The sequence below is a fragment of the Heteronotia binoei genome, chromosome 1 (assembly GCF_032191835.1).
Source record: "Heteronotia binoei isolate CCM8104 ecotype False Entrance Well chromosome 1, APGP_CSIRO_Hbin_v1, whole genome shotgun sequence".
NCBI classification, from domain to species: Eukaryota; Metazoa; Chordata; class Lepidosauria; order Squamata; family Gekkonidae; genus Heteronotia; species Heteronotia binoei.
The window spans coordinates 248,280,660-248,303,427 of NC_083223.1; the positions used below are offsets into that span (position 1 = coordinate 248,280,660).

General features: G+C 49.0%; 2 protein-coding genes and 1 non-coding gene across 4 annotated transcripts in view; 1 reads left to right on the forward strand and 2 right to left on the reverse strand.

Moving 5' to 3' along the window:
• TRIM54 (tripartite motif containing 54) overlaps positions 1–513 on the reverse strand; it is a 40,309-nt gene extending 39,796 nt beyond the window's left edge. Inside the window, exon 1 of the mRNA XM_060251194.1 lies at positions 204–513. Within this exon, the coding sequence (XP_060107177.1) occupies positions 204–371 (168 nt within the window). The 5' untranslated portion in view covers positions 372–513. The remainder of the gene's footprint in view (positions 1–203) is intronic.
• Positions 514–9,489: 8,976 nt separating this feature from the next.
• On the forward strand, positions 9,490–9,556 carry TRNAL-GAG (transfer RNA leucine (anticodon GAG)). Its single transcript has one exon. It is a non-coding gene; the product is annotated as a tRNA-Leu (tRNA).
• A 5,724-nt stretch (positions 9,557–15,280) lies between these two features.
• On the reverse strand, positions 15,281–22,601 carry DNAJC5G (DnaJ heat shock protein family (Hsp40) member C5 gamma). Of its 2 annotated transcripts, none has more exons than XM_060251214.1 (6): positions 22,502–22,601; positions 19,412–19,530; positions 18,308–18,521; positions 17,952–18,105; positions 17,351–17,434; positions 15,281–16,202 (listed from the first exon to the last, which is right to left on the reverse strand). In XM_060251214.1, exons 2-5 carry the CDS (start codon positions 19,522–19,524, stop codon positions 17,355–17,357), a joined length of 561 nt encoding a protein of 186 aa, XP_060107197.1. In that variant the 5' UTR covers positions 19,525–19,530; positions 22,502–22,601; the 3' UTR covers positions 15,281–16,202; positions 17,351–17,354. The 2 variants fall into 2 exon arrangements, with proteins under 2 accessions (XP_060107197.1, XP_060107189.1); XM_060251206.1 differs by having other exon boundaries at positions 22,498–22,566.
• Positions 22,602–22,768: the final 167 nt, after the last annotated feature.

A 22,768-nucleotide genomic window follows, 5' to 3' on the forward strand; every position in this document is an offset into this window, starting at 1 on the left:
ACTAGTTCTACAGGTCAAAAGTAGGGCTTGGCCATTTCACACACAACGCCCCCCCCCCCAAACAAACAAGAAAAAGCTTCCATAATATTTTGTGCCTAATAGAAGGTATTCCGTGGATTTTGTTCTTTTGTTTAAAAAAACCCAGCAGCTTAGCAGGAGGCCTGAGCCTCCCCAGGCCAGTGCCAGGAGCCCCTCCCGCTCACCTGGAAGATGTCGTTGGCACACTTGCGGCACAAGTTGTGCTGGCAGGGCAGAATCACAACCGGCTTGGTGAACATCTCCAGGCAGATGGGACAGATGAGCTGCTTCTCCAGGTTGTCCATGCTCTGCGAGGTCCCCAGCATCGGCTTGAAGCCCACGGCAAAGTTCATCCCCGCGGCACCAGCGCTGCCCCCACCACACACTCCAACAGGCTGTGCAGACGATGCGGCCCACCCTCTGGGTTGCCTGGATCTCTTGCTTGCCTGTGCCTCTCTCCCCTTCAGGCTTTCTCCCCTCACACTCTGTCAGAGTTCTTCCCCACTTGGTCAACTCTCCTCTTTCTGTCTCTCTGGCTTCCCTAGGCCTATCTCAGGTAATTTTCCTCACTCCTGTTAAGTTTTTTCTATCCACCCCAACTTGCTTCTCTTCCTCCTTGGGCCTGTCTCACTCCCTCTGGTCTGGTCTCGTCTGCCTCTCCAGCACTTGCGTTCCTCCTGACCCTCAAGCCCTGTCCTGGGGTCCATTAGGCTATTTTTAGCAGCAGGCCTAGGTCACATGACCCTGATGGAATCCCAGCTGCCATTTTTGTCCCAGTGTTAGGGAGGACAAGGCAACAGCTGTCAGCAGCATCAGGTGACACTTAGTCAGTTTCCCCCAACAGGCTATGACAACTTCTGAAGATTGTGGGGAGGGGGGCAGTGGCTCAGTCAGAGCAAGGCTATACGGGGTTCCTGAGGACGTAAATCAAGGATCAGCCCCACATCTTTGTCTTAAATTCAAGACAGACTCAGCCCCCTCCTCCCCCACACACTGGATTTTGGAGATCGAAATACAAGAGTCATGTTAAAAGTACAGCAGAGACTTTAGAAATTAAGAAAGCACATTGCAGAAGAATTCCAAAGTACAGACACATTCTCGCTGTCTGTCTCCTCTGGATCTTACTAAATGGGTAAGTTTTTCCACAAATAGTCTGGGTTGTATAATTCTGATTATTGAGTTCACCCTGCCCTGAATTCTTTTCCACCACTTGCAAACCAAACTGCAGCAATGACAATTCAGTTCAGGGTAAGCTCTAGTTCTCCCCCTGACCTACACTAAACCTTTTTAAGGTATCCAAATGGCAACTGAAATTTATATTCCAATTAAAAATGTAAAACACACAACTCTAATGTACATGTACTTATATTATAAATAAATAGAATACATTATCCAGAGGATGTTTATTTGCTTCTGTAACACCAAGTTATCTTTAAAAGGAGGTCATTTTAAAATGGAAGATCTTGCATTCTTTTCTGAAGGCAGATGATGCAGACCTCTAACCAAAATGTTTTCAGGAGGGACTTACATGGGGCCACCACAGAAAAGACCCTGCGGGAAAAATGATTAGCTGGAGCAGGGTCTCTTCAGGTGATCTTATCTGAATGGATAGGTGCTCAGCGGAATCCCAAGGGGAGTAGTGAAAGAAATCCATATCTCAGAGACCACTTAGCAGGGATGCAAGGAACTTCAGGTTCATTCACAGCAGTGTGAGATTTCTGCTGTTTGGAATCTTCAGTTATTATTGTTTATAAAAAGCACCACATTTCACAAGCTTTCAGCAAAGATATGAAAATATTTGGTCTTGAAAAGATTACAACTGGTCTGGATCCAGGTAGATTTTTTCACTCAGTCTCACCCTTTTTAACTACAGCCCCCAACACACCTGGCTTCTGTATAGAGGATTCCCAGGATCCCCAGCATAGCCTTTTTTAGTGGTCAAACGGAAATCATATTGCTGGGACCTCTAGGATCATCTACTGACCAACCCCCTACACCAGGGTTTCCCAAACTTTTCTTTCCTATGGCCTGGTTATTTTTACACTTCTCTTTCATGGACCACTAAAATTTGGGGGTGGAGCCAAGAGACTTTGGGGGTGGAGCCGGAAGACAGGAATTATGTCACTCCCTGTGGTGTCAAGGGCCAAGTGATGTCACTTCTGGGGCACACTGAACCAAAACTCCACCTTTTCCTGTGATGTCACTTCCAGGGCACTCCCCCAAACCTGCCTCTTCTTCGGAAGTAACTTCATTTTCAGAAAAATCTCTCTGAAACTCATGCTAAGCCAAAATGGGGGTGGAAAGTGGGCGGTCCTCTCTTTCCACTCCCACACCTGCATGCACCTATCTGTTTGCATGTTCTTCAACTTGCAAGCACTCCTAATGCCCATGTTCAATTGCCTGCACCACCTACACACCCCTTCCTCAACAGCACTGGCCAGTGTAATGCAGTTGGGAGTGCTGTTGCCATTGCCATCAGGAATGACAGCACTGTGTATCACCCACACTGGGCCCTGGAAGCTGCTCTACCTCAAAATATGCTGAAACGTTTAGTAGGCCCTTCCTTCAGCAGCTACTACTGGAACCCTGACTCAAGCTATAACCAAGCATGCTTGGTTTCAAGAAAATCTTTCGACAGCTATTTCTCATACTTTTTCTTTGGCTGAAACACTGGGAAATTGCTATGAAAGGTAGCAGAGAATTGTACTGCAATTAATGAATTAATTTCCAGTTATATGAAGTTCATACAAGCTTTTCTGCAGTTATCCCAAAAAAGGATATTTATGAGGGGCCTGCAGCTTTTTACTAGCTGTGTTTCCCATGCCTTTAAAAGCAAGCTGTTTTGCAGATATTTAGCCAGTGAACTTCTTTCATCCTTTTTAATATCTACAGAAGGAGTTTAATTTTGATGTCAGACAGCTGTTAAAAGCAGGACCAGTAAAATGGTGCCAAATTATAGTACCATCACTTCCAGTGCTGTTGAGATATACTGCAGTAATCTCCAATAATCTCTTTCTGCCCCATACCTCTTACTCTCACAGAAATCTCATAGAAAGGTCAGCTGGCTACAACTGGGGTGCCAACTTTTCATTGGCAGAGCTCCTATGTCTGCAACATCAGTATAATGAACAGAAAAGTTTCATCCAGCAAAAATGGAAGGAAAGAAAGAAAGGGAAAGAATGAAATGGAAGGAGAGGAAAAGAAGACATAGAAAGTAAGAACATAAGAGGAGCTATGTTGGATCAGGCCAGTGGACTATCCAGTCCAAAATTCTCTCATACAATGCCCAAAAAGCACCAGAATGTCCACCAGTGGGGCCCTCCAGCAACAGTGGTTGCTTCCCCCACCAGCACCAAGAATACATACAGAGCATCACTTGCAGGGAAAGAAAGAAAGTGGGGGAGAGAAAAAAAAAGCCTCTCACCATCAGATGATCCCAGCCAGCAACAATTCTGCCCAGGGGTCGTATGGTAAAAAAAATAGCTACTGGAATGACCACTCCTCGCTTCTCCAGCTGAAAAAAAACACACACACCCCTCTTTGCCCCCCAGGCCTCCCAGGGAAATCTCCCCAAAAGAGCATACTGCAAGGCACATGAAAGCTCATACCTTGAAGAACACTTCATGGGTCTAAAGTGCCAGTGGACCCCAGCTTTTCTCTTAAACACTGGGAGGCAGGGAGAAGGAAGGAGAGGCAGCCCAGCTCCTCTCTGCACAACACAGAGACAGGGGAAGGAAGGAAGCCAAACAGAGCTCATGCTTTGCTGGGGGCGAGGCTAGGTTTGCTGGGGGCGGGGCTAGCTTTGGCTTTTCTTGTGATCCAGTAGTGAAGCTTCCGTGGCCTGGTACCGGGTCACGACCCTGCAAATGGGAAACACTGCCCTACACAATGCAAGAAACTCACAAATACCTCCCCCACATACACCCCTGTGACACCTGTTTCATTACCAGAAGATGGCAAAAAAAACCAACTCCCAAAAGCCTCCAGGATCCCTGGCAAAACTGGCCTGGAGAAGAATTGCTGCCTGACCCCAAAATGGTGAACAGCATTTCCCTGGCTGTGTGAGGAGGAGGAAGACAAAGAAGAGGAGATTGGATTTATACCCTGCTCTTCACTTGGAGTCTTAGAGAGACTGACAATCTCCTTTCCTTTCCCCTCCCCACAACAGACACCCTATGAGGTAAGTGGGGCTGAGAGAGCCCTTTCAAGAACTGCTCTTGAGAGAACAGCTCTGAAAGAACTGTGATAGACCCAAGATCACTCAGCTGTATGTGGTGGAGTGGAGAACCTCATCCCTTCTTTTTTTCCACCAACGGAACTTCTGGTTGGATCCCATCCAATACAAAGTAAATGTGAACACCTGGTGAAACAATACTCTGTCACCCTCACATACCTGAGACTAATCTAAAGTGGCCAGGGCCTCAGCATGCTAGAAGAGGAGATTCTTGGGGGGTGGACCTGGTATTGTCGCACTGAACAGCTGTACTAATGGTCATATTTCCACAAGTCACTAGGAATTGTGCCCCCAAAAATGTGGCTTTGAATGGATGAACTAGCCACACACAAAAAATGGAAATGAACTATGTGGTAAAATGTCAAGCATTGGCAGTTTGTGCCAGATTATTTCCTCTCATGACAAATGTGCATATGCAGTCATTGCCACAAGGAAGCATACTGAACCTGTTTCTACACAGAGACAATTTTCTGCACAGATCATAGACATAAGGTTTTCAATCTGATACCTTGTTAGGCTGTCACAGCAAAAGGGAGAGAACTGCAAAAGCCAAATGGCTAGTTTTTTCTACCCTTTGAGGGGGGAGAAATTGGGGATCAACCCCAGAAAGGACACAGATTCCCAAGGGGAAATTATAAATTTTCTGGCCACAACTTCTCTGCCTCTTGTTCATCAGTCTCAAATAGACCCAAGTCATAAAGGACTAAACTGTTAACTTGGGAATCCATCTTGACCACATGCCAAGAGAATTAAGGCACTGAAGAACCAAGGAATAAGGGGAAGGGTTATCACACTGGACAGAGGCATCATCTACAATCTGAGGGAATGGGGCTTGTGACAAATGGTTCCTTTACAGAGGGCTTTTATAAAAATTGGTACTTTCTAGATAACTGACATAATCTTGGTTGTAGAGGGTGGCCATGTTGATCAGCAGTAGAACAGCTCGATTTGAGTTCAGCAGCCCCTCAGAGACCAACAATATTGCTGGCTATAAGCTTTTGAGAGTTAAAGCTTGGACTAAGTTAACACTGGACTCAAATCTAGCTATTATAGTGATCTGTTGCCACAGTCTCCCAGCCTAGTTTTTAAAATAAAGTCTCTAGTCCTTTTGACTGCAAGCTATAGAGATTTCAAAAGAAGCTGTCAAATGTGTGGGGCAGCTGACAGCCCAAAGATTTCAATTTCCCACCCGGACAAGTCTGCAAACCTGAACCTCAGGGCCAAATCCTGAGACCTTTGATGAACCCCACCCTTGGGACATGAGAGAATCCAATCAGGACCTCCAGGCAGTGAAGAAAGAAAGAAAGAAAGAAAGAAAGAAAGAAAGAAAGAAAGAAAGAAAGAAAGAAAGAAAGAAAGAAAGAAAGAAAGAAAGAAAGAAAGAAAGAAAGAAAGAAAGAAAGAAAGAAAGAAAGAAAGAAAGAAAGAAAGAAAGAAAGAAAGAAAGAAAGAAAGAAAGAAAGAAAGAAAGAAAGAAAGAAAGAAAGAAAGAAAGAAAGAAAGAAAGAAAGAAAGAAAGAAAGAAAGAAAGAAAGAAAGAAAGAGAGAGAGAGAGAGAGAGAGACAGAGAGAGAGAGAGACAGACAGACAGAGAGAGAGACAGACAGACAGACAGAGACAGACAGAGAGGAGAGACAGACAGAGAGAGACAGACAGAGAGAGACAGACAGACAGAGACAGACAGACAGAGACAGACAGAGAGAGACAGACAGAGAGAGACAGACAGAGAGAGACAGACAGACAGAGAGAGACAGACAGAGAGAGAGAGAGACAGACAGACAGAGAGAGAGACAGACAGAGAGAGACAGACAGACAGACAGAGACAGAGACAAACAGAGACAGACAGACAGACAGACACAGACAGACAGACAGACCGAGACACACCGAGACACCGACCGACAGACAGACAGGGTCAGTTCCAGTTCTTGACATGCTTCATGAGGATAATTAAATAGTCTGATACCATTTTGAATGAGTGTGATAGATGAACCCACACACACAAGCCAAAGGATGGAGGGGGGAGGAATCCAAATGCCTTAGCGATGGAATGACTGGGCATAGGAAAATTTGAAGGAAGGAAGAGAGCTAGCCTGGTGCAACAGTTAAGACTGCTGGGTTAGGATCTGGGAGACATGGGCTTGAATTCCCCACTGCCAGGGAAGCTTGCTGGGTAACCCTGGGCCAGTCATACCTAACCCACCCCACAGGGTTGTTGTAGTGACAACAAAATGAAGGAGAGGATATGTAACCTGCCACTGGATATAAATGAAGTGACAAAATAAAGGGGCATAGCAAACATATATGGACTCTGCAAAAACCACCCACCAGAAGTCTGAAATGACCCTCTAGCCTAACCTAGCTCACAGGTTCAGGTAGGGAGCCATGTTTGTCTGAAGCAACAGAACAAAGTCTGTGCCCAGTGGCACTTTTAAGACCAACCAAGTTTTATTCTGGGTAGAAGCTTTCATGTGCATGAACACTTCTTCAGATACTGTGAAACAATCTCCTCAATCATTACGTATGGGAAGAGGGGGTTAATTGCCAAGAAGGGCTATTTAGAGTCAAGATGCATATGTAACTGGGCGATTATAGCTGAGCTTGGATTAAGGCAATTGGTAAGATCTGTGAATGACAGTGAATGGGCATACAAATACAAGAGTTAACAAACATGTGAGAACTGAACAACATCATCAGTGACTTACAATCTCTACTGGATAAGGACAGCTCTCTTTCACAAGTACTGGGGGGGGGCAAACCTTTTCTTGCACATAGATAGCCACCCCCCCCCCCCAATTCTCAACTCCTCACCCACAATAATACAACATCTATTCACAGATTTTACCATCTGCCTTGATCCAATCTCAGTTATAACCACTTATGCCTCTTGATCCTAACTAGTCCTTCCTGGCAACCAACCCCTCCTCTCTCTCTCTCTCTCTCTATAAGTAATGGTTGAGGAAATTCTGTTTCACTGTATCTGAAGAAGTGTGCCTGCACACAAAAGCTTCTACCTGGAACAAAATTTTGTTGGTCTTAAAAGGTGTCACTGGACTCAAACTTTGTTCTGCTACCTCACAGGGTTGTTGTTGGGAGGATAAAGAGAAGAAAAGGGAACTATGTATGCCACTTTGAGCTCCTTGGAGGAAGGGTGGGATAAAAATGTGGATTTGGTGCAGAGTAGAGGCTCTGCCATCCTGTAGGCTGCCTCTGTGTTTCCTCTCCACCTGAGCCGAACTCCTCTCTTTGTAAGATCTATTCCTTTAAAAGCCATAAGCTTTTCAAGGCTCCCAAACCCTGAAAACAACCCCTCCCTCTCCTGGGACCTCTCATTACTCTGAGTATGGGCAATTAGGATCAATGAGAGTAAAATACTGGAAGATGGGACTCCAATGCAGAAAGCACCCAGAAGTCTTCATGAATGGAGGAAATACAGATGTGATCCATTAGCAAAGTAGCTCAAAACAGGTCAGTGTAGAACACACCTGGAAAGTTTTATCAGTGAGATCCAAGACTGAGCAGCTGGTGGAAACGGCCAAAGACATACAATAGAGATCACAGATCTTGCAATGATCATTATGGACTTACCCAGTTACAGTCGGAGACAAAAGCACTCACTGCCATATTTGGTAGGAGGCACAACCTAACTGGTTCAGAGATGCCTACTTAACTACTAACGAGGTTCTATCAGAGTTTGAACCCTGTGACTGTGCAAATGGAAGTGGGGGAGAGCGTCTTTCCCCACCTTGCCGTATTAGCCTTCTTAGCTCCCCTTCCCTGGCACGGCACTGCATGACCACTGCTAACAAGAAGCTGCAGGGGAGGGGGGCAGGACTGTAGAACATAGGCCTGATATGCAAATAATAAAATCTTTCTTTTCCCTTGCATCAAGGAGAAGTTTCCTCCAGTATGCTTCTTTTGCCTGCAGAGGTAAGGGTGATTTTTACCTGATTTCTTTATCACATTGGAGACTCCCAGGATGTTCTTTCCATGGGGCCCTGCAGTCTCCAGTAACACCTTTCTGGGGGCCAAAGATCCATCCTTCCCAACACCTGTTCATGTATCCATCAGTCTTGACCCAGTTCTACAGAACAGGGAGCGAATATTGGACTGAGATTACTGGATGATAACAGTGAAAGCAGCACTGATCATAACAGAACAAGCATCTCTCTGATGAAAGAAACTGGCCGGGGCAAAGGGAAGAAACCAGCCAATGCGAGAGTGCCAAACTAAAGCCATACCAAAACACCTTGCCTTTGGCAGAAAGGCCTGTATCCTACTGCACTGCTCATCAAAGCCAGAAGCCTTCCTCCAACCAAAGAGCCACTTGAGTGAGAAGCTGCTGCCTTAGGTCAGAGGAACTTCCTCCAGCTTGAAGTAAGGCACTGCCTCAAGTGCATCTGGAAACTCAGAGGCATTCATGCAGTCATCAAAAGAGTCATTTCCAAGCAGCCTTGAGCAAAACACAGATACCATGTGCCATTGTTCCTGGTCAACACAATGCAAACAGGTGCTGTGGTCCAGTCCCATTCTAGAAACCAGGATATTCCTCAGTGACTGGGCTTCCTCCCAGGAAGCAGCTTGGGAGACAACACCCAGGCCTAAGCACGCAGGAGAAGGATAAACAGCCAACCATGATCACTACGGTACATGAAGAGTTCAAAGTACATTGTGTACCTCAGTAATCAGGCCTGTAGCTATGGGGGGGAGGCCACTCTATTTAACCCCCCTTCCCTCTGTAGGGTCCCTCCGCTGGACCCGAGGAAAAGGGAGGGAGAGACAGCGTAAGAAAGAGTGCGCACAACAGAGCGACAAGAGCAAGAGAGAGGAGAGAGCGACAGCAAGAAAGAAACAGTGAGAGAGCAGCAGCGAGAGTGACAGAGCAAGAGAGAGAGCGTGGGACAGCAAGGGGCAGAGTGAGAGCAGCAGAGAGAGAGAGAGCAAGGGAGAAAGAGAGCGCCTGGGGCTGGATCAGAAATGCACAGTCCACAGGAGAGAAGATACACTGTAAAATAACCCCCCCGCCCCACCCCCCTCACCCCATTTTTAATTACTTAAGATATCAAGCACATGATGGGAACTCTCTCCCTCCCTCCCCCCTCTCATTTTTACCCCTCCTTCCTAGTGCAGGCACCTCCGATCATCTCCTTCCTTGTACATTTATGGAGACCTCGGTCTGAACTGAACCCACGTTGTTTTTTAAACAATCAACCAAAGTGTTTTACTTTTAGGGGAGGGACGGTGGCTCAGTGGTAGAGCATCTGCTTGAGAAGCAGAAGGTCCCAGGTTCAATCCCTGGCATCTCCAAAAAAGGATCCAGGCAAATAGGTGTGAAAAACCTCAGCTTGAGACCCTGGAGAGCCGCTGCCAGTCTGAGAAGACAATACTGACTTTGATGGACCAAAGGTCTGATTCAGTATAAGGCAGCTTCATGTGTGTACTACGGGTGGCAAGAGAGAGCTGAGACCAGGAGGGCTGGCTGCTGGAGGGAAGAAGCAGCCAAGCCCCATGGGCCCCCCTCAACAAATTTTTTATCTCCCGGGACCCTCCAGCCACAATTTTCTGGCTATGGGAGGATCAGTAATCCTTATGACTGCCTTGCAAAGTAGGCAGCTATTCCTAGCCCCACACTGCAATAGTGGGGTAGGAGCTAATGGAGAGAGAGAGAGGCTGGCCTAAGGCCACCTAAATGAACTTATGGCTGAAAAAAAAAGACTTGAACTCAGGACTTTATTTACAAGATCTATTTATCTGCCTGCCTTTCCCCATAGCATCTTAGGACCCAAGGCCGGTAGGCAGATTTCCTCAGCACTTCTGGGCAGGAGCATGTTGCAGCAGAGCTTCTGAACACTATGGGCTTCCTATTTCCTTCTGGACAGGATGCCGATGGCTTGTGACACACATGGACTTTGCTCACAATCTTTACCCCTGTCCTTGGATGCTGTTGGCAGAAGTCCCGCCTCTGTCTAGCCTGCTTGTCAGCCACGTGTAGTTTGGACTGTACATGTGGCTCACTCAGTCCAGTGCAAGAGACAGCACTCTTTTTTATTTCATACTGGGATGGGGGCAGCAGATTCAGGCACAGTGAAGCTGAAGGGAGTTGCTGGCTTGGGTATGAAGACTGGTGTGGGCTCCAAAGACACAATCCCTACAGGGCAGGAAGAATAGCCCCTTACAAAGAAAACTGGAGGTGTTTACATTGCAGGAAAGAGTCTCAACTGGACCTCCCCACACCATAGCTAAAGCCTCCTCTGTTTCCTAGATGCAACTTGCAAAAAAAAAAAACCCCTCTCTAAAACCTTTGGTTATATTTAGGCCATGAGGAATGATCTGGCATTTGCTGGCTGCAAGGACAAGTGGAACAGACTGGAGTTAAAATAACAATGACACCCCTCCCTCCCTCCCCCAACAACAAACCCTGTGGATTGCTGGAGTGCTCTTCCTTTGTGCATACAGACTCCCAGCCAATGTTGAGGTTCCCTGTGCTTTATGACAACTGTGCCCAATTCCCTTCCTACTTGCGTGCACTAGCCTAAGATGTAACCAAAGGAAGAGTCTCCTATCCAGCATGGGGAGTCTCTCTGGACCAGGAATGAGGGAAGGGATAGCTCACTACAGCGCACCTCATTTGCAGTTGTAGCTGTGGGGCAACCCATGCTGCAAGGGACAATGCCCCCCTTCCGACCATTGCACTGGTCCTCCAACCCCCATCATCACTGCCTACAGAGTCACAGCTGGGCCATACCCTGGCAAGAAATCAGCCGTAGGGCCATCAGGGAAGCAGTGCTCTAATTACTTCCCTGCCTGCCACACTCAGTGATCATGAGGCCTCATCCTTGACTGTTGCCCATGGTCCCAGAACCCCTGAGGCCACCCCAGCACATCCAAGTCCACAGCAGTATAAGCCACTCCTGCTCCAAAACTGCAGCCACACCACAGGCCCAGAAACTTCCCAGAGGTCAAGGAAGCATCAGTGCTGGAATTCTGTTCTCTAAACGGAGGCTCAGCCCTGAAGGGCCATGAAAAGAAAATCTAAAATGATGGAAAGACACTGACATGTCAATCAGGGTTTCCTCCTCCCCCACTCCTAAACAGGGACAGATTAACAAATAGGCCAAGGAGGCACTGGCCTATGGGCCCTGGGCTGCCCCCCACCCCCGCTGCAGTTTCCCCCCTGCTTGCAGCCCTCCCAGCCTCCACATGAAGCCAGCAACTGAGCCGCACGTTGCCCAGCTTGCCTAGTGCTGCTGGTGGTGTTGCCAGCTTTGCCTCTCCCCCACAACTTTGTCAAAGGGGCTTTTGAGAAGGTGCCTGCAGGCTGCAGCAGGAGTCACAGGTGGCAGGGTGAGCGCTCTGACCCTCCATATTAAGAGGATAATTTGCAAGAGGACCCCTGAGATTTCAACTGACTAGGGACCCCTACAGGATTTAATCTGGCACTGCTCCTAAGCATTGACATGGGGGCATCACCTCCTACAGCTCCAGGCCATCTTATTTAGGAACAACTCCATAGAAAAAGGTGGAGAGGTCTAGGATTTAAGGCAGCCCAAACCTTTGCTAGGGATATGTGAGCAGGAGCTCCTTATTTGGTCCTTCTTGTGCTGAACAAGGAACCAGTTTCAGCCTTGCTCAAGCTGTTCTGCTGCAAGCCTATCGTCATGAGCAGCAGCTCCAGGACGATGGGGTAGGGGAAGTATGCTAGAATACTCAAAGCCCAGCAAGGCATCCTCAGAGCCAGGAGGGTGCCTTTCCCTTTGTCATCCAGCTATATTTCAAGGGCAGGGCTGCATCACCCAAACACACAGATCTATGACTCCATGCCAGGAGGACAGGACCCAGTCTCTCAGGCAGGTGCCACCTCTCAGCTCTTGAGCACAGATACCCCAGTAGAGACTGGCAGCCTCAGCTCTTGGATTGCTGCTGCACCTGCTCCCATCAGATTAAAAAGGCAAGATAGGCAACACCGTTTTTATTAAGAAGACTGCAGATTTATACCCCGCCCTTCTCTCTGAATCAGACTCAGAGCAGCTTACAATCTCCTATATCTTCTCCCCCCACAAAAGACACCCTGTGAGGTGGGTGGGGCTGAGAGAGCTTTCACAGAAGCTGCCCTTTCAAGGACAATTCTTGTGAGAGCTATGACTAGCCCAAGGCCATTCCAGCAAGTGCAAGTGGAGCAGTAGGGAATCAAACCCGGTTCTCCCAGATAAGAGTCCGCAGACTTAACCATTGCACCAAACTGGCTCTCCCCCCAAAGGCTCGCACCCGAAGGTTACCTGGGCTTTTTCATCAGTCAGGAGAGATGTAGCACAGAACTGCAGGAGCAGGCGAGCTTCTTAGACACCTGCTTTCTCTTGCAAGAACTCCTGGAGCAACAGGGAGCAACCGCCCTCCTCTCCTCAGCTGTGCAGAGACCTTCCTGGTAGTTCCAGGAACAGAAGTGGTGTCTGAACTGACTGGTTCATAGAGAAGGGGAGAGAAATTAACTAGGCACTGTTTGGGTTAGGCTTGCTTTAGACTTCACTCCATTTGCCAGCATGGTGGAGTTGGATCTGGGAGACCCACATTCAAATCCTCCACCATCACCGTTTGATATATGACCTTGGGCCACCAGTCACTCTCACTCTAACCGCATTCCTTCTACAGGGAGGGAAAGCAATGTACACAGCCCTGAGCTCCTCAAGAGTAAGGGATGAATAACAAGTTGTCTGGGAGGGACTGTCTCAATGGTCAAGCATCTGCTTGAGACGCAGAAGGTCCCAGGTTCAATTCCCAGCATCTCCAGTTAAAAGGAACAGCATCTCATAAGGCCTCTGCATGAATCAGTTCAAGGCCGCTTTATGTATTTGATGTATTGAATAGATGGGAGGAAAATCTGGATTTTAAAAGCACTTGAAATGAATATTTGAAGCAGATAAACTTGCTATGGTTGGGTTCCAGCATTTTCTCTATGGAGCTCAGTTAAGTGTAAGGCAGAATATGAAAACTGTGAGAGTAAGAATCTTGGCAGAATCTCAGCCAGTCTTCCCTGCCCTTTGGAGTTCCCCGTTTCCTCCCAGGTGAACTAGAGAAGCAGCGGGGGTGGCAGAAAAGAGATATTCCCATTCTACATGTAAATGGCTCTGAAAATTCACTGGTACAAACTGTAGCAGCAGGACTCCCTGCTAGGAGCAGCAGCTCGGAACATAGCACTCCACTGTTGTCTGCAGCACAGGTTGCCTGTTTGCTTCCTGGTCCAATTCAAAGGGCTGGTCATTACCTTCAAAGTTCTTTGTGGCCTATGGTGGCTTGAGAAGTATGAAGGTGCCTCCTGGTATAATCCCATGTGCCAGTTACATTCCTTGGACTGCCTTCTCCTTGTCCTGCCTTTCTTAGGACAGCAACAACCAGGTTCTGGGCCCTCTGAGAGGCCTAGTCCTCTGGAATGACTTACCAGAATGCATATGGAGGACACCTTCGCTGACTCTGTTTAGAAAGGAGGGCAAGACAGTTCTGTTTCATAAAGGACAGGGAACTATTCCAGCAGATTTACCCGTTTCTAAGTCTGCAAGTGTTTTTTTTTAATTGGTTAATGGATATTTCATGTCCTTGCAACTTCTCGTTGGGCAGTTAACCACCTTGAACTCAAGGAAATATGGTGAGAGAGGTATTTTAAGTAAATAAATACAAAAATATTGAAAGCAAATCCCAGTTCCAAAGGGCATGCTCAGGTAGATAGGGTTTAAGGAGCCCACTGCACTACTGATGCATGAGGAAGGGTAGGGAAGGACTCTGCCCTGGCCAAGGCCAGTCCCACAATGTCACCTGTACATTGGAGAATGGACACCATTGGAATAAGCCTGAGACAGAGCCAGACTCTCTTACTCCTCCAAAGCAAGTCCAGATCAAACTACACCTGCATCCTCTGCTATGCCAAAGCAGGGGACTCCCTCTCCCCCATCACGCAATTGGGTTTCTTTGGCAGCAGCTCCAATATGTAACAGAAGGCGACGACTGGGCCCATGATCTACTGTTAGGTGATTCACTGGGATAGAAAAGGAAAGCCAGAATCCTGCTCCAGCAGGCTCCTGGCCATAAGATAGATGTAAGCTACCTTTCCCTTCTGCCATGTGAATTTCTGTGTAATCTGTAAGCCTGTAAATTCCTGCACCAACATATTCCCAGCTTAATGGCTCATGATTCATAGGATTCCCTCCCTCACCCTGCCACGTGTGCTGGATAACAGCACAGAGGTCACATTGCAGAAATGGCAATTTGTTTATTGCTCCCACTATAAAATACAATGAAGTGTTAACAGTGTCTTCTGCTTGTTAGGCTAGGTTGAAAACAACCTGCATCAGGGTAGAAAGTCAGAGGCTAGCAAACCCTGCCACCTGTCTGACTGTCATGCAAAGACAGCTAGATGGGATGCCAAGAGACCTGGACAGCCCAGACTTCCCAGGACGCAGAAAGGTTCCACTACCCCGACCCCACAGGCCATCTCCTCCTCTGAAATGCTCCTTTCACCATGCTGACAAAGAAGCTGTGCTGTCCTACCCCCTCACTGGAATGCTACTTGGGCTGCTCCTTGCAATTTTGTGGAGAAGTGCATTTACAGGAGGTGCTGGAGGCTTGGACGGGGAACCCATTTACACAAGACGCTGTGGGGAAGGGGGGAAGGGGAGAACAGATCAGTTTGCCACCTAGTGGGTAGTTGCACAACTGCACCCAGAAGCTGTTTGAGCTCCTTGGAGTGCTAACAGCAGTCAGTTTCTCCAATCCCCTTCCTTCAAAAACACTGAACACACCAAAAAGTTGGGAAGCCCAAAGAAAAGAGAGGCCCTGAAGGCAGAAGCAGAGGGCTGCTGCCTGCAAAGCAACAACTACTCATTTCCTGCCTGGACCTGCTCACCCCACACTTCCCTGGATAACCAGGGGTGTCCCTGGGCAGCCACATATACACACAGAGAACACTGCCTCCCCTCCCTCCCAAGGACACTGCCTCCCCCACCCCATCATTCTGGAGACAGACTGAAAGCAGAAGAGCCGCTCTTTCTTTCCTTCCTTCCGAAACCTTTAATTGTGCTGATAAAAATCCTAACAAAAATGGTTGATCACAGTGTGAAAAACAGCCCTTTCCCTAGGGCTGCCCCACCGAAGCAGGGAGAGAAAGGGGGAAGCTGGAGAAGCCCAGCTCCCCGCACAGTGATTGAAACCAGTGACTGGACTGGCGCGCCTTGGGAGGTGGTGAGCCTCTGATCTTCCCCAGCAGGAATACTGGGCCCTGCTGAGCTTCATGTGCCAGGCTTGAGTCCGGTTTGGCACCAATACGCAGGACAAAATAAAAAGAGGGCCATGCTGGTGCCTAGAGGGATGGTCATGGCAGGGGTGGGTTGTCCTGCCTGGTGTCGCAGATGGGGACCGATCACAGCCCCTTCCCCCACTATGAGCTGGGCCTCCACTGGTCAACTCCAATGGACAGCAAGAGGTCAAAGCTGGAAGGGGGGAATATGCTTGGGGATGATGACTACTGACACTCCCCGCATCTACCACCCTTTTGAACTGCAGAAGGGCTGACCAAGCACCCCCTGCAGCCCAGCACCAAATATCTGGCCTATTGCTGGGAACCACAGGCCATAATTGGCTGCTTCCATAGTCAGTTATCTTTCTCCGATGCGGAGGCAAAACCGTGCTCCTTCAAAGCAAGGAGTCTCGCGAGGTTTTGAGCAAGTCCTTGGCCGTGTTCCCTGAGTTTGACACCATGGTTTGGCGATGGGGCAAGTGCGCGAGTACCCCCCGCACGTGGGGCAGGAGCCTCAGGGCCTCTCGGTTCCAAGCGGGTGGAGGCTCTCTGTCCACAGTCCAAGGGTCAAAGGAACTGAAAAATGGTCCCCACTCAGCAATCCAAGCCTACGGGGGGGATCCTCTGGAATGGTTGCACAAGGTGGAGGCTGTACTGCGACTGGCAAGGACTCTGACAAAGAAGAGAAGAACAAACAAGGGTTAGAAGCTTGACGAATGATGAAACTTTGTTGAGATGCCTTCTGGGAAAGTTCTGGCAGGAGATGGGAGGAGGCGTGTCTCTCTGTGCAAAGCCCGTGCTCACTCCCTGCACCCCTGAGCAGTCTGGATCACATACAGCTAATCAACAAGAAGGGGAATGGGATTCTGATCTGGGCAACCAAATCGTTCTGTGGCTCTACAAAAAGGACAGGATGACCCAGTTAAAAAAACAATGAATGCAAGATACCTCTGCTGTTTTAAACCAGAACTGCAACTGTACCAGAAAGTCAGGTGACTCAAGGGAGAGGCTGCTTTGTATCAGAGCCTCAGCTGCCACAGCACTGCCAGCCGAACAACCCTGCCCTGCCCACCACAGACTTCACATGACAACACCTGCTGTGGCCACACCTCTCTTAGCTCAGGGATGGTCCTGCTACTTCAACAAGGAGGGTGGGATGTCTCACCAGGCATGTCCTGCTTTGAGCAGTTAACGTCATTATTCACCTAACAAGTCATGATGAGGCTCCAGATTATCACTGCAAGAACTGCACACTAAGTGGTCTACTGAATCCCACCAAGGTTGGGAGGGATGCCTTAGTTCCCCATCCCTAATGTATGTAACCAGCTGGCAGTAAGGCTTTGGAAAGAAGATCCTCAAATCACAGGCCTAGGGAAAGTCAGCCCTGATCTTGGAAGCCCAGATTTAGGAAGCTAAGCAGGGTTGGCCTGGGCTAGTATTTGGATGGGAGACGACCAGGAGTGTGACATGGAGGCAAGCAATGGCAAACTACCTCTGAACGTCTCTTGCCTCGAAAGCACCACTGTAAGCTGGCTGTGAGTTGGTGGCAAAAAACCCCCAAACAGACTCTTAAGGCTCGGCACACAGAGGCTCTGTCCTTTCCTCAAACCACCAGTGTAGAAATCATGTAGTCAGGTAGAACAATCCTGCAACTGGGCTGGCTGCCCTGCAATGCTCCAGAAGGACAGCTCTACTTGGGTTTGTTCAGAAACAGTGCAAAAAAAATGGAATAAACCACAATCTCTGGGGGGTGCCTTCTGTAGTTGACTCCTCCCCACCCTACCCCCAATCCCTGGGATAAGAAGTCCTGTCCTACTCACGAGGTCATGGCTTGCGGGTCTGAGTCTCATCTGTATTGTGCAATGTGGCGCTGGAAGTAGGCTGCATATGGATAGCACTGACACCTTAGGAGGAAACACAGTCCATGAGATATGCCGGCAGGGGCTTATTCTGGCCCAAAAAAGGGCCAGCCTCCAGCCCCTGAAATGAGGACCCCTCCAACCAGCTCCTAGACAAAACCACAGGAGCTACAGACAGCTGCTGTGTTCCTCTGTGGGTCCAATATGGCACCAGCATCAGCAGGACCACTTCAAACTGAAGCCCCCCCCCCCTTCCAGTTTGGTGTAGTGGTTAAGTGTGCGGACTCTTATCTGGGAGAACCGGGTTTGATTCCCCACTCCTCCACTTGCACCTGCTGGAATGGCCTTGGGTCAGCCATAGCTCTGGCAGAGGTTGTCCTTGAAAGGGCAGCTGCTGTCAGAGCCCTCTCAGCCCCACCCACCTCACAGGGTGTCTGTTGTTGGGGAGGAAGCTAAAGGAGATTGTGAGCCGCTCTGAGACTCTTCGGAGTGGAGGGCGGGATATAAATCCAATATCTTCTTCTTCTTCTTCCCCCCCTGCTTCCGCCATCCAAACACTCACCTTCATCCTCGGCACGGATCTGGGCCTCAAGGTCTTCGGGGTTGACATGCTTGTAAGCGTCCTCATCTTCTGGAGGACGACACTTCCCACAGCAGAAGCAGCAACAGCAGCAGCAGCAACAGCAGGTGAGGAGGGTGCAGCATATGGTCAGCGGCTGGGGCAGGCAAGAGGTGCAGGTGAGTAGCCAGGCACAGAACTCAACCTCCTCCCCTGCAGCTCCAGGAGCAACTCACCCCGCAGGGACACCCCTGAGGCTAGACTGGTACACAGTAAGTGTTCTGGTCCCTGCTACATGGCACAGGCACACTGCCCTCCCCCCTGGTCTTCAGACCTGCCACCACCACCACATAGCCCACCTTGAACCACCATTTGGACATGAGGAAGTAGTACTTGACACTCTCCTCCCCAAACTGCTCAGCCACGTAGAGCCCCATCGAGCCGTACTCGTCATATATTCGCCGCTTGTTCTCGTCGCTGAGGGTCGTGTTGGCATTATTGATCTCTTTAAATTTCTCTGCGGCTTCAGGATTATCAGGGTTCTTGTCTGGGTGGTACTTCAAAGCCAGTTTCCTGGAAGAAGAGCAGGATGGGGTTGTGGGCAAGGACGAAAAGGGATGGAAGACTCCTGGCACTGCTTCCAGTGGGTCTGACCCTGACACAGAATGATCAGAAGGGCAGCAACAGTTTCCATAGTGGGCCCTGCCAACAGTGAATCTCTTCTCCCACTGGGGTGGGACCTACCTCTGCCTATCAGGACCTTGGGTGGGCAAAGTGGACCACTGTTACAGAGATGGCTGACAGACACAGGAATCTCGTGACATGTGTGGCCTGGATCATCATCAACACAGCATGAAATAACCACCCTGCGAAATAAGACAACAGTCCAGTGGCACCTTAAGGACTAACGATATTTATTCCAGTATCTGTTTTCCTGAGTCAGAGCTCACTTCAGCAGATGCATGTGATAAAAGTGAGCTCCAGTGTTAACTGAAATTAGTGCTGTCAGTAATTAAGGTGCGCTGGGACTCCTGCTTTATTTTGCTGCTGCAGAGCAACATGGCTGTCCACCTGGGATTATCAGCCTTGCGAAACAATCACTTGTGCACAGAGGAAGTCAGTGTGTGCATGTGGCTGCAGTTCAAGAATGCTGATTCTGGACTGCTTGGACTGCCCTATTGCAGCCACTAGCAGAGTGCATACTTATGTCAGAGAAAAAAACTGCCCCAGAGTGGCTTTATTCCACTTCTTTGGACCTACCAAACAAGCATCTAGGACTGCCTCACTCAGTAGCAGTGATAAAGTAACCGTGTAAATTCCACACGGTGTATTTAGAGATTCCCAGAGCTAGCTATGTTTAATGAGGGACAGGGATATTGCAGGGGAGGGACCACCCTGAACTTCCAATTCATGAGAGCTGGCAGAATGTGCTATCATCTGTGGGGGAACAAAGGACACCCTACCTGTATGCCTTCTTGATGTCTTCTGAAGAAGCCCCCTTTTCTAGCCCCAGGATGTGGTATAAGCTCTCTCCAGCTCTTGACATCTTCCGCTGCAGGCGAGCAGTGTCCGCCATCTTGCTCTAAATCAAACGGCATCACAAGGAACTGAGTTGTGGAGACATGTGTGCAGCAGAAGACAGAGCAGCGCTGGAACCCCAGCTCATCCTGCCATGCTGCTCCTGGGACTTCACATGCAGCATCATAGGTGAGAAGTCCCAGCCTAAGACCATCGGCTACAAGATCCAGATAGAAGCTGATTCTTCCTGTTCCTCTCCACTCCGCAATGGAAGTGGTGGCACTTGTAGAGCCCCACACACTTGCAAGCCTGACCAAGGCTCTGAATTCTGACCCTATACAAAAGCCATTCTGCTGGAATGCTGAGAAAGTATGCCTACATACCGTGGGAATATGATCTGCATTCCAGTTGTGTGTTTGGCCATGGCGCACCCAGGATCAGGAAATAAATTCCAGAGCTGAGATGGGCAATCATGTGAGAACATGCTGGCCCAACCCCTTCCATTCCAAGGGGGGGGGGACACATCCCAATCTAAATAAGCAGGCCTGCCCCAACCTCTGACTCTGCCCAGTCAAAGCCAAAGCTGCTAAAAGTCTGATTATTGTTCTGTCCAACTGAGCTTTATGGTGTCCTAAGAAAGCCACCCTGGTGAGGATCAATCAGACACATGGGCAAACACCTATCCAAAAGGCCTAATATCACAGAGGTGAGAAAGAAAGAGAAAGAGCAGCCAGTGCCATGCTGAAGCACAGAGGACAACTTAGTCAGCTGTTGGCAGACACAGGGCCACCTCAAAGGGCAGGGTGGGTAACCTCCCCCTCTTGCAGCAGCATCCAGGGCTGCAGAACTCACCTCCACTGGAGCCTCACTGGAGCATCTTGGCTAACTAACTACCAAACCCCCAGCTCCCATCAGTTTAGTGGGTGACTCTGGATTATGGGTTGACAGAGAACTGGCTCAGACTAAATCTCCAAGGCTGCAAAACTGCAGAGCTTCAGGGCATCTTCTGGGATGCAACAGGGTCAAGGCTGCCTCCCCACATCCTCTGTGCTTACCCCCAGGGGCTTTCCAACCACAAACCCATTTTCATCTAACACACCTCCAGGGATCTCCCATTTTTCCACCAGGGCATGATTGAGGGAAGCAGTGAGGTTAAGCCAGCCTGAGAAGGCTTTGGGAGACTGAATGTCTTAACCAGATTAGGCTGCAAAGGCCTGAGCCATTCAGCTTTGTATCCTGCCAAATAAACACTAAGCCAGTGGAAATGAGGCCATGGGGTCTCTGTAGACAGGCATAGAGAAGTTTTTGCCATTGCACTGAGCTCTCAACCCTGCAGGGCTATACTGGGGAACTGACCCAGCCATTAGCATACAGCAGCAAGAACACCACCTTGTTTGTGGCTGGAGAAAACAACTGCACCCCTCTTTGACTGACAGGCTGCAAGGCCTCAGGGTCTGCACAAACGGCCACCTGTTATTAGCCCAGCATGAACAAGGTGAAAGCAGTCCTGCAGGAAAAGTGACCTCTGCCCCTACTTTAGCCAGTATGGTATAGCTGTTAAGATTGTGAGCCTAGGATATGTGAGATCCAGATTCAAATCCTCACTCTGCCACAGACTCTAAATGGAGGGGGTCTATGACTAGTGAGGCCTAACCTGCCTTGCCGGGTTGTTGCTGTGAGGAAGAGAGAATGATGTCCCCACTGGAGGAAAAGGAGGATATAAATACATATGTTTCCTGGGATGTTTTTGCCTAAGAGCCAGATGCATGCATTGACTCTGCATCGGAGGAGCTTGCGATGTAATCAGGATTGCTCCCCCCCCCAGTAGAATTCACTCATCAGTTCCACTTGAAGTTGGCAGCATGAAACAGGTGAGCTAGAAGTCAAGAGACGTATATGCAAGCAACAGCAGAACAGACCCCAGACTCATAAAAACAACATCTGGGCCTCAAGAACTCAGCAACAATTCTAGTGAACATGGGGGGGGGAGGGAAGTTTGATTCAATTTTCTTCAAGCACTTTGGGTTCTGAGGTGCCCCAAAGACCATGTCTAGGGGACCACCTGGAGTTCAAGTCCTAGCTATTTTTCCAATACATTTTTACCCCACCTTTCTCTCAAGACATTGCGAGTGACGTAACATGGCTTCCTAGTTCTCATTTTCTCCTCGCAGCTCTCCTGACAGGCAGGTTAGTCCATGACTAGCTTCACATCACCCAGTAAGCTTATTTATTTACATTATATATATTCTGCCTTTCTTTCTGAGGCTGAAGGCAGACTGCACCAGTCTAAGTCAAACACAGTCTACAGAACGGTAAAGTTTGGATTGCAGCAATATGAAACCAACCAGAGCTCTTAAACAGAGCTGAAACAAATGACAACCATTTAAACACGACAACAAAAAAATTACACAGTAGGAAAATACTTACAGCTACAGGTGGTGCGCGGTAATACAGTCCACAGTCCCTATCCCTCTATCAAGGCCTTTTTCGGAAACATTTAATTACACTACAAGTTCTATCACCAGCGTAAACCTGTAGGCAGAGTGGGGATCTGAAGCCGGGATCCCAGATGAGGGAGCCAACGTACCCTAATCACTGCAGCAACCTACCTGCTGCCTCTCCCCATAGAGTGGGAGCCCTAAAGCTCTCCACCCGTCGAAGGCCCATACCCACCCGGATGTGTGACAAGGAGAAGGCAAAGGAAGGGTGCTCTGTCCAAGGCCGGAGAGGCGGAGCCGTCACGAACTCAGGCCTTAAACAGACTACGTCCTGGGTCCCCTATTCAAGCTTTCTTTTCAACACAGCCACCCCACTCCCTGCAACCATGACAACGGGAGCAGCCTCACCCCTGCCAGCTTCTCCCTCCCTCCCCCACGGCCAACATAAGGGAACTTCCACAATGGCGTCTGGGAAAGCTGAGTGACGCAACACCAGGACAACCACGTCACCCGAACGCCGTCAAGCACCATACTAACCCTAAGCAAGGCTACGGCGGAGCCACCTCGCGTCACCTTCCCAACCCCGTCTTCACTAACCTGCGGCCTTCGCCTGCCCCTCGCTCTCGACTCTCCCGACGCTGCTCCGACCCGGCCCAGTCACTCTCACTGCGCATGCTCGGAAGTAATTTTGTGCTCTAACCGGTAACCATAAAGCTGGGGCGCATGCGCACGAGTGCGTACAGACGCCCCACACGGCCCGGCAGAAGTCAATCGCCCCGTAGAGGTAGAGAAGGACAAACACTTCCGATGCAGAATTGAAGGGAATTTCCACGCAGGGAGTTTCCGCCAGAAAGGAACTGTAAA

Bases quoted from the DNA above. Each gene is read 5' to 3' on its own strand.
- DNAJC5G (XM_060251214.1), bottom strand. From the start codon at position 19,524: ATGGCGGACACTGCTCGCCTGCAGCGGAAGATGTCAAGAGCTGGAGAG. The intron at 18,106-18,307 runs GTGGGCTATGTG...TGCCTGCCCCAG, and splicing joins TGTCCAAATGGTGGTTCAAG to CCGCTGACCATATGCTGCAC. The intron at 17,435-17,951 runs GTGAGTGTTTGG...TTTCCTCCTAAG, and splicing joins GATCCGTGCCGAGGATGAAG to GTGTCAGTGCTATCCATATG.